The sequence below is a fragment of the Leguminivora glycinivorella genome, chromosome 11, assembly GCF_023078275.1.
Source record: "Leguminivora glycinivorella isolate SPB_JAAS2020 chromosome 11, LegGlyc_1.1, whole genome shotgun sequence".
NCBI lineage: Eukaryota > Metazoa > Arthropoda > Insecta > Lepidoptera > Tortricidae > Leguminivora > Leguminivora glycinivorella.
Genome location: NC_062981.1, coordinates 18,429,000 through 18,441,213, shown reverse-complemented (window position 1 = coordinate 18,441,213; position 12,214 = coordinate 18,429,000). Strand labels below are relative to the sequence as shown.

Sequence of the window (12,214 nt, the reverse complement as noted above, 5' to 3'; positions counted from 1 at the left end):
ACCAATACAGACCCCTTCTTCTTCCTACTTCCTTATCCCACGATTTAGGTTTGGCACAACTTGTTCATATTTACCACCCTTTTTGTAACATTGCTTTCATCCCTTTGATACGTTGGTCTTAAAAATGCACATGTACATCTTTCAAGGAAAATTTAATATACCATTTTTCTGCTAAAACTCCTCGTGCAAAGGCGTGTCGCAAGTAAAATATAAAATTAACATACAATTCCTGTTGTTCCAGATAACATGCAACATGGAAGACTACAACATATCGATGGAAGAGCTCATGAACGGGTCCGAACCCTACCAGCCCTACTACCAACGCCCTGAGACTTACATAGTGCCGATCATATTCGCACTGATATTTGTCATTGGTGTTGTTGGCAATGGCACGCTGGTTGCAGTGTTCGTGAGGCATAAGGCTATGAGAAATGTGCCCAACACGTAAGTAATATCATAAATAATTTGTATTTGAGTATAAGAATAAATGCAATGTGCATAGCCAAATGCACAAACGCTCACGAAACGCTCACGATAATATATATCTCTTTCGTAGCTATCTATCTCTATCGCTCTTGCGTATTAGCGCGACAGAGCCAGACTACCTTTCTGCGGCGTTTCGATTTCGTTTCGCGTCGCAGAAATACCATTCGGCTACGGGGCCAGGACAGACACCAGCCTACTACCAACGCCCTGAGACTTACATGTACATGAGTACTTTCATTATTTGTATTTGAGTATGATATAATTTCGCACTTAGGTACGTCAATCTAAAACACGCTCAGAATGACAAATTCTACAAAGTTAGTTCATTAAATAGGTAATTAAATGTGAAATAACTAATCAATATTTTACCACATCCTTTTTACAAGTCAGACACCTAAGTAGGTGTCTGATGGCAAGTGCCATAGTTTTACTAACATTGACTATAGTCCGCTACCTTAAGGTTGTCTTGAAGAAATCGCTATTTTTTGCGATAAGACCACCTGTTGTTTACCTTTGTTAGTGTTGCTTCTTTATTTTGCATTGTCTGTATTTTATTGAGGTGTGCAATAAAGAGTATTATTTTGTACTGTATAGGCTATTTGTCTCCTAGTCAAATCAGCTTCTTTTTAAGAATTGTCAAAACAATTTTGAACGACTTACTAATATGGAATTAATATGAAATCGAATTGAGTGACGTCACGGTCAACTGATTTACTTTAAATATTTCTATCTGATTTGTAAAATAGAAATTGGAGTTAAAAATAACTTCTGTTACTTTTTAACCGCCTTCCAAATCTCAAGGGAAGGGGTTCTCAATTAGTCTGTATGTTTTTTTTTTTAATGTTTGTTCCTCGATATCTCCGTCGTTACTGGACTGATTTTGAAATTTTATTTTTTGATTGAATGTATATGCATACAGATTGGTCCCATTTTTCTCAAAACCCGGTTCTGGTGGTGGGATCCTGGAGAAATCGAGGGAACTCCTCAAATCTGAAAGGCATACATATGGTGATTTTTGTGTTTTTAAAGGAACAGCATGCATTTACGTACGGAACAGTGACATTTGGTGCAGTGGAACTCCTGATGATGGTCAGAATGGAACTCCTCAAATCTGAACGGCACACTTATAGTGACTTTGGTATTTTTATAAGAACAGCATGCACTTACGTCCAGAACAGTGACATTTGGTGCAGTGGAATTGCTGATGATGGTCAGAACGGAACTCCTCAAATCTGAACGGCACACTTATAGTGACTTTGGTATTTTTATAAGAACAGCATGCACTTACATACAGAACAGTGACATTTGGTGCAGTGGAACTGCTGATGAAGAGTGTAAGTACTTCTGTAAGTACTTCAAAATCATCCAAATTTCAAAATTGGTTCAGAAATGACGGAGATATCGAATAACAAACATTAAAAAATATACAGACGAATTGATAACATAATCCAACATTTGAAAGTATGGGGGGATAAAGTATTTATAACCAGAACCCCAAAGGAAGGCGGTTTTTTTTTCTTAAAAATTATTTTCTTATAATTATCAGATGCTTTATTTCGTGCATGGTATACAATATTTTATTTTAAGTACAGTCAAGTTGCCTACTGTTACCATGAACATGTTGTGTTTGTTACGGCCAACGAAAAATACTGATTTAAAAAAGATATTAGATTGAGTATAAATGAAATCTCGTCGTCGTTTAAATATGAAAACATGTCTACGATTTATGGCTGCTTTTTTGTAGTTACGGAAGACGGTCGGCTTAAATATTATATACGTTTAGGATAGCCCCTCGTCTAGCAGTGGACATTTTTCAGATATTAATGATAATGGGAGATTAATGGGCTTACCTTTGCCCCTCAGTGGATAAAGCCTTTTTTTACACGACTGTCCCAAAAAATAAATTTTCGGCATTTGATCAGAATATTCTGAATATTGTATGATATTTATATTGGTTGATATTTTGTAGCCCTTTAAACAATTAGATAAGTCCTAAATCTGTAAAGTTACGGTTACCAACATAAATATGTGATGATTTCTATACCTTGTCACATTAACGTCTTGTTTGAAATGGCATACGAAATTGTCAAACGATTTAAAGCGACAAGGTATCATCACTTATTTATGCCGGTGACTGTACCATTTTTAACATACTTATATTCTCATTACAATCAGCATATTTATACTATCGGAAGTAACGGGAGAGGATAACCGAGGAAGAGGTGGATGGACTGTATATGTGAGAGACAGTATAAGGCGAAAGCAAGTGAATCATGAGATGACGGACGATAGAGAGGTATGGAAGCGTACTGTGCTGTGCCGACCCCATATGACTGGGATAAGGGCGAACGATGATGAATCAAGATACTTATACTCTCATAGAGGTACATACATATACAAAAACATACTTAAGGTACAGCGGCACGGAGACAGTATAAGGCGAAAGCAAGTGAATCATGAGATGACGGACGATAGAGAGGTATGGAAGCGTACTGTGCTGTGCCGACCCCATATGACTGGGATAAGGGCGAACGATGATGAATCAACATACTTATACTCTCATAGAGGTACATACATATACAAAAACATACTTAAGGTACAGCGGGGCAAATCTCGACGGAGGTAATAAATAAATAAATATTATTGGGACCGTGCGCGACGACAACGCCACGTGACAGTGACAATATTGTAACCGCTGTCAAGCGAGAAGTAAGTAAACATTGTGAAAAAATTAATGAAATCTTGTGCTATTTTACTACATTAGACAATTTTGGAATATGGTGGTTACAACATTATCGCCAATAACATTAAAATCGTTGTTTTCTGTGAGAAATTAACAAACTGGTGACTAAAACGGGGTTTCGTGCCATCGCTCACGAAATCATTTTCCAACCTGAGACGATGAATAAAGGCAATAAATTGGTGCTAGCTGGGCATTTTCTACAGATTCAAGACATATTTATTCCACCATTTATACCTATGTGCAATAAAGTATAAATAAATCATTGGCTTTTGAAATAGTTGATCAGTTCACTGCTATCCTGTCATTTTCATAGGCTAACTATAGGTATTATAAATATTATTGCAGGGTACAGGGTTTATTGTAAAATAAAAACAAACTAGCTATAATAACGTTTAATTATAATATAAATTACAAAAACTTGTTTCATTTACTTGAAAATATTGGAGGTTTACCAGATATCACATCAAATACAATCATGAATGCGATGAAATAAGTTCTCAGGAATTTTATTTAAAATGTGATAAGCCTTCAGTGGATGGACTGCTTCTGCTTCTATTATTCTCGTGCTCCTTCTTCCCATTGAAACCTCGATATTTACGAATTTTCGTCAATCCGTTTCGATTTGTAAACAGGAGCACAGATGAGGAAACAAATAAAATAATTTTCGAACATAACTGGGATTGGCTTCCACGTCGGCTTTTCTACCTCCAATAAAATTTGCACTATAAATTCACCGTAAATTCAATTCAATAATTGTATCAAATGATTACGCACTTTAAGTAAAACTTCAGAGATTGGACGACACTTTTCTTCTTATGGCAACTATTCACTTAAACGGTGGTTTCGTTTCCACCACGGTCAGCGAAATAGCTAGAATTTAGTCGCTACTTTTCTTGCACTTATTACAATTCGCCATAACAAATTTTACTGGGCTCGTATTAAATTTATCTCAAAAACGACATGAAAATGTTTACTGCAATATGGATTTGACAGCGCAAGTTAGCGACTAAGATGTCAATTTTGGCCGTAGTGAGCGCTGTGATCGTTTTAGCTACCCGCTCCACCCGCTTTGCACCCTGCCATTGACTGCAATTGTAACTGATCCATTTTTTCCATTATTACACTATGATGTTGAGTTCTACATGCATCCACTGCTTACGCCTACCATATAAAACCGGTGGACACACTATTTAATAATGTAAACACTGTAAAACATGGAAAAAAATGACCAGTTACATTTGCCCCCTAGTCGAGATTTGTCCCGCTGTACCTTATATTCTCTTTACAGTACGTAGTTTCTGTTTATAAGCAACAATGTCCGACCGAAAAAGCCGACATATTTATGAAGAATTTGCATTAGATGCAATCAAAACTTTGACGTCATATCCATATATTAGAAAATCAATCGATATGAAATATCTACTCTCTTGGACTTTATACAATTTGGATCATAGAGGAATAAGTAAGGGAAGAGTTGTAACTCATTACATCATTAAATGCGGATTATTTGTATAGGCATAGTTAAGTGACATCTAGCGACAATCACGCGTCAAATAGCGTGAATTATCAGTACCACTACTCGATACTAGGTGGCAGCAGTGAGTTGTCGGCCAACAATTTAATATTAAAACAGTTTACAACTTATATTACAAGCAGAAGGAATTGAAAATAGAATATTGATTAATACTATTGTAATATTAGTTAAAAAATTGTGAGCATTAGACTCTTCGTCCGTCGTGACATCTATTGACAATTAGCAGTACTGATAATTTACGCTAGTTGCCGCGTGATTGACGCGTGATTGTCGCTAGATTTCACTTAACTATGCCTATACAAATAACTCGCGTTTACTGATGTATGGAGTTACAACTCCCTTAATTATTTCTCTATGATTTGGATACTTCTTAAAAGGTTTACATTACTTTTACGTTAGATATAACACGGGCAGGAAACTCCCACGCATACTTTATTCGTAATTCGTTTACGTTATTGCTAGTGTATTTCAGAGATTTTTTAGGCGAGATTTATACCATGACTAAAGCAAACAAAGCCTGTCTAATAAAAATAATGGTTAGCAGATATTGTATATGACAGAGTTCACTGAGTTTATAGGCTATTCAATTTATTGTAGGACCTAAATAACACTTTATCTCGTTGAACACTCCTGAGGTACTGGCTCTTAAGATGGCCCGGTTCTTAAGATTTACCACTTTCAAAATTTCAAAAGTCAAGTGTAAATGAGCGTAAATTATGTTGGCTATATTTTTAACGTCATTAACAAAACTGCAAGTTTATATTAAAAATGATAATAAATACAAATAAAGAAGGGTCACCTTAGGCTCCTACTTTGCTATAGATAGAAAGTAGATTTAAAATAATTTCAAAAGGTGTGATACTCAATATTGGTAACAATTAACCAAAAAAACTAAACGTTCCGACACAGATTATTTCACTGATGTTCAGATTCTCAAATTTCGTTACGATTGATTAAGTTTTGAAGGAGGAAACAGTCGAAAGCGGAACCTCGATTTTAAAGATTTTTTCGTGATATCTTTTCACTGAGTTGTTCTGAATGGACAATTTTTTTTTAGATAAATCTGGTTCCTTTCCATTTTAGCATTTTCGCTCCTGTAGCGTTTTAACGCCCTGCCAGTTATAATCAGAGATCAGACAATTTGGTATATTTTTGTTTAGTTTATCTACATTACACTTAAATATTTCTTTTACCCGTTATTTCACCAAGCGTGTCAAGTGCTCGCCCTACTTTCCACCTGTATGTCAGTAGAAGACCAGTGACAGATGACGTCGTCATTTATACAATTACAGCGGAATTAAGCTCGTTAGTGACGTCATTGTTCTGTCCGTTGCATTTAAATTCTCCTCAAGAGTTTCAATATTAAAACCCTCTTTTTAATTGGTGCTTGCTATGAGAATAGAGCTTGAAGCCCATTAGTTCTGCAGTACTCGTGTACAGGACAAACAAGAAGTTTTGTTTGGTTCTGTAATATTAGGTGCTTTTGTGTAGCTTGGTAATAAATTATTTGTTTTTTCTTGATGGCTTTACAAGCAGGTCATCATCTTCCTCCTTGCTATCCCGGCATTTGCCACGGCCACGGCCCATGGGAGCCTGGGGCTTTGACAACTAATCACAAGATTTGGCGTAGGCACTAGTTTATACGAAAGCGACTGACATCTGACCTTCCAACCCGAAGGGTAACTAGACCTTATTTGGAATTAGTCCGGTTTCCTTACGATGTTTTCCTTCAACGAAAAGCGACTGGCAAATATCGAATGACATTGCGCATATAAATTCCGAAAAACTCATTGGTGCGAGCCGGGGTTCCCGCGACCTCCGGAACGAAAGTTGTACTTACCGCTAGGCTACCAGCGCTTTACAAGCAGGTAAAAGTCCTATAAAAAATCCTGGCGGCCGTTTTTAAAACTAACACACGACATGATGTCTCTAACGGCCCAGCCACGACATTGGTCTAAGCGCGACAGCGGTGACCGGCAGCCATACGTGCGAATGAAAAGTCCTATCGCTGTGTCTCGCTCCAATGTATGGCCGCCGCTCACCGCTGTCGCGCTTAGACCAATGTCGTGGCTGAGCCGTAAGTATAGGGCTTGAGGAGACGATTGGAGCGTGCAGCGGAGCGGGCGAGCGTCCACCCTAATATGCAACGTCCATTCAGGACACTTTTATGAGCTTCAATTTTTTGCCCTGCACGCCCAATATCTATAAAAGGTTGTCTCTCTACTGAATCGCGTTCTTGCATTTCAATACATATAATATTATAAATCGGAAAGCGTGTCTGTCTCTTTCAGGGCAAAACGGGGGGACGACTTGACGTGATTTTTTAAGTCGAGATAGTTGAAGGGATGGATAGTGACATAGGCTACTTTGTCTAGATAAGAGGCCACACCCCCCTCCGCCCCTCTTCTAAATTTATAGATGAGTCAAACTAAACCAAAAATTAATATAAAGGCCACAATTACAATAAATACTATATTACTTCTAAAACGGTGTGTGTATTATACATAGGCCTTTTACAAACATTGCAAAATTTCAGACCCTTTTGTCGGACTAGAACAGTACCAGATTTAATTAAGAGTTGGGTCCCTGCCAGTAGAGAATGGGATCCAATCTTTTTCATTCATAATTGAGTTAAATTAAAAAAGTTGTGAGGGATGTTGTGGTTGCACAAATTAAAATTTTGTACGACAGTCTGTAGGGGCTGTTATACAACTACAATCATAACTATATACGTAATACATATACATTCGTTTATTTATTTTAATTCTTATTTATTATTCGTTAATTCGTTTTCCGTTAAATTCGACACGCATAGAATATATGCCCAAAATATATCCAAGTTGTATATTTTCGTGTTGTTCATCAATCGATCGATTAAATTACACCCTTATTCCTGGACTGGCCAGTCGACTCCCGGCCGATAACGTCAATCGAATTTGAAATTTGATTAATTAGAATAAAATCCAAATTCCAATGACTCAGTTCAGTCTGGCATCCGAGGAGTTATATACAGGGTGGGACCTGTAACAAAAGCAAAAAATTAAACTGTAGGTTACTCCTTAAACTGGCCAACATTTTTTCAGAGACTTCTGAAGTCTTTATTTTTTTAGTTTTTCCTACTTTCATGAAGTCTCTATTTTTTTTTATACTACGTCGGTGGCAAACAAGCATACGGTCCGTCTGATGGAAAGCGGTCACCGTAACCTATGAACTCCTGCAACTCAACTCAGAGTCACATGCGCGTTACCAACTCATTAGAAGCTTGTACACTCCCCTTTGCTGTGTTAAGTACACAACAAAAAAGAATCTATATCTCTATTTTTAAATTTTTCATTAAAAAAAATATTAGTTTCAATGTACGTCATTATTGTTGTCATTGACGTTGTCTCCCACGATTTAGACTTAACAGAGTTTGAAATACATTAGTACATTACTTCTTAAAGAAACTAAAAATCAAAATACAAGTTCTTTTTAAAAGTCGCTGAACAAATGTTGGTCAGTATAATGAGTATAGCCTATTACAGTTTAATTTTGCTTTTGTTACAGGGCCTACTCGTTAAAATTAGTGCTCAGGGGTGCGGGGTGCCAATCTCATAGATTTGTAGGGGTCCATATTGGCTCATATAAAATGATTTGTTATAAAATTATTTTTTATACCGATTTGTGCTCCGAATGATCATTTCTCATAATTTTACTTATCATAATTTTCTTTCATTATTATCAATAGTACTACTATCACTGTTCATAATAATCATTTAGCCGAAAATTTTTAATCATAAATTCTATACAAATATTTAATAACATTCATAATTTTGTGTTTAAGAAAATCATTCATCATAAAATTATTTAAAAAGTTTTGTGGAAGTTCTATGAAAAACTTGTGCCATTTTTATAGAAACGCGCTTGGAGTTTTTACAGTGACATATACAATTTACATTAAAAAGTCGTTTCAGTAGGCCTAGCACATGATGGCCGCGGGAGTATGTCGCCGCGAGATAGATGACACGTCTTTGTCTAATTGTATTAATGACATAAGGACAGGTAGTCTATCTCGCGGCGACATACTCCCGCGGCCATCATGTGCTAGGCCTGCTGGTTTGCTCACGGTCAACCTAACACGCTCCTCCTCGCTACGCTCGTCGTCGCACCTAACTGGACTATCACATGTGATTTCTGTTCTGTTAACGATAAATTATATTACTCGCAATCGTTATGATCAATAAGTATATAAACATTAACATTAGTATAAAATGTATTTATGATGAATGACATTATGAACATAAGTCATTCGAAGTTACGATAGTTATTAACATAAAATTGTTATAAATAATGATCATTATAATGTAAAATTGTATGAGAAACATTTTCGGACTACCAATAATCTATATACCAATTTTATATGAACTTTGGCGCACCCGATTTGTAGACTACCCTATACATATAATCAAACTTGAAGCGCTTGAAGCTACCGGACTGCACACAAACGTGTCTAACGTGAGTTCCTTACACGTGCTTAAACTTTGATTGTTCAGTGAAACTTTTCAACTATCACATAATAACTGTAACAGTCACGTTTGATAAGTTATCTCGTTAACCGGATTACCTATTGTCACAAAATTGTTATTGGTGTTTTGCTGCTATGACATAACAACATACATGGTTTTTTAGGGTTCCATAGTCAACTAGGAACCAGGGATGTAACGGAGCTCTGCTTCTGCTTCCGTTTCTGCGGAACTTCCGTTTTGTTTTACACATCCGCTTCGGTTCCGGTTCTGTTATTTTTCAAACGGAAGTTATAGCGGATGTCGAAACCTAGCGCGACGCGACGGTGGGACATGAGCGGTGTACATCAAAGAACAACAGGTTTATACCTGTCATTCGCTCATCTCTCCGCTGCCACGTGTTGCGATACGATAAATATCAATCGCTTCATTCGATTTTCGTGCCAATATCCTGTCCACCTAGTTCTGTAGCGAGTGAACAACTATTCAGTGGTGCAGGGCTTATATCTACGATCCCCTTAGAAGCAGACTGCAGGAAGATAAAGCTGCCAAGCTTTTGTTTATTAAATACAATTTACCTACCTACTTCTTTTAGAATCACTTCATTTAATTTAAAAATTTAATTGTGTGCAATTACACATATAACTTTAACTGGTTAGTTTTGGATTGTATTATACCTATATAACGGGTAACTTTTCTTTCCGTTTCTAAAACCTTTTACGGCATAAATAAAAGTTCTAGGTAATTTAGTTATTTTTGGTTTATGTAATACCTATGTGGTATTTTTCTTTTCATTTTCAAACATCTATAAGCTCCGCTTCTGGTTCCGGTTCCGCTTCTGCTTCCGTTAAACTAAATTCTAAACTTCTGCTTCCGCTTCCGCTTCCGTTAAAAGCACTTCCGTTACATCCCTGCTAGGAACCCTTATAGTTTCGCCATGTCTGTCTGTCCGTCCGTCCGTCCTTCCGTGGATAATCTCAGTGACCGCTGGCACTAGAGAAATAAGAGTAACATAGTACTTGACCTAGTTATAAATCACGTATTTAACCTTTTGTTCTTCACAATTTTCATTGTCACTCAAATTAGGATCTAGATTGCAAAAAAAAAATTTTAACGCTGATTTGAGAAAAGTTTCAAGATTCAGAAAATTTTTAGAATACATTTTTGTAATATATAATTTAGAAAATATGCGCAGCAAGCAATAAATGCAAAGTTCTATTCTTATCAGATAATTTCACAAGAAATAAATTAGGGTACAATTTCATTTTAAACTTCAATATCTTTAATGTTTTTAAAAACAGACACATCTTATAATTTTTGCCAAATACTTAATGCTTTAGATAGCGCGACAGTTACCTGCTCATAAAATAAAACTATATAAAAATATTTCGCGGACGTTTCGAATCTTTCTCAGCGGTGTAGTCAAATTACGACAAATATATAATAACCGGTGGACACTACTTAGTAATGCAAACATTGTAAAACATGGAAAAAATGGACTAGTCACATTCCCCCCCCTGTCGAGATTTGCCCCTCTGTACCTTACGCTACTACTTACTAAGATAGTGGTATTCAAATTACAACTTGCATGCGAGTAACAAAATACAAAATTTATTTACCTACCATAATGTTTGATAGGTCTAGAATACATTTAAAAGTGGAAAATGTCTGCTTTGGGTGAAACCCAAGGTACCCAGGGCAAACATTTTCCACTTTAAAATTTATTCTAAGCTTAGTGGTAGCGATTGTAGATGTTTCTGCTAATCAGAAGTTAAAAGGTATAGAATATTATAGTCTTCGATCGTCGAATTAGTTTGACGTTTTTGAAAAATAAGAAAACGACTAACAAGTCTAACATCAGTATTAACACATTATCACAGACGGCAACGACAACTGACGACAATGACGAATGAAGAATGGGCGACGAAAGAAATAAATTAAACTAAAATATAATAAGAACTTGACAAAAAACCTGTGTGTTCCCTTCACAACATTCACAATAGTTAGGTACTAGAGAAATATTGAAAAATCTCTCATATTACTACAATGGTCGTCTGGAGAGGCCATCAACCTACACTGCTTGTTCGAAAATCGCACCTCACTCGTACAGTGAGCTGTAAAATTGCATGGAGAAATTATGAATGAATTCACTGATCAATTCGCCATGCACTATTGAGGGGCAAGCAGAGATAGGTGCAACGTAGAATACTTTACTCGATAGTCACGGACAATTCATTTGAATACATATATGTTTTCCCCTCACTAGCTCGGAATTACGTCTTTTGCCCTTTAATATCAGCGGGTAAAAACGCATTTTATCCACTAGTGGATAAAGTAGTTTGACCTTGAATATAGTCATTTTTTCTGCTTTAAAATTGATAAAAGTGAGTGAATCTAGTGATGACGATGATTTACCACCTGTGGAACTACTGGAAGCAGTTATAAACGCGTTTTTTGCGTTGTACTTTCCTCGCTATAGAGAGGGGAAAAGTTTTGTGTTACACTCGGGTGGAAATGTATTTTACTTCTCGTGTGTTCAAAAACTCGCAAGTTCAGGATTCTATTCTCGAACCACTCGCTTCGCTCGTGGTTCAACTATAGAATCCTTTCACTTGCTCGTTTTTCAATTCCACACTCGGCGTTAAAATACAACTTTGCACCTTTGTATGACAAATAACTATTAAAATCGGGACTTAATCGCGTATGACTACTAAACTGACCTCCAACGTTTCAGGGACGGCGTTGTCCCCGTAGTCTCGGAGAAGACTGGCTTGAAACGACATCAACACTTTCTGACAGCCGCGCGAGTTTTTCGAACTACCCGCACTTGGTTTTGATTATCAACTTGAACTGTTTGCACACTAGGGATGTTGTTCTGTTGGAAGTCAGTTTAATATGTAGTCACACGAGATTAAGTCCCGATTTTAAAAATTATTATGTGTAATAATT

General features: G+C 36.6%; 1 protein-coding gene across 1 annotated transcript in view; it reads left to right on the top strand.

The window, feature by feature from the left end:
- Positions 1–12,214, top strand: part of LOC125230967 (neuropeptide CCHamide-1 receptor-like) — a 380,354-nt gene that overhangs the window by 221,698 nt on the left and 146,442 nt on the right. The window contains exon 2 of the mRNA XM_048136285.1: positions 242–444. Within this exon, the coding sequence (XP_047992242.1) occupies positions 254–444 (191 nt within the window). The 5' untranslated portion in view covers positions 242–253. The remainder of the gene's footprint in view (positions 1–241; positions 445–12,214) is intronic.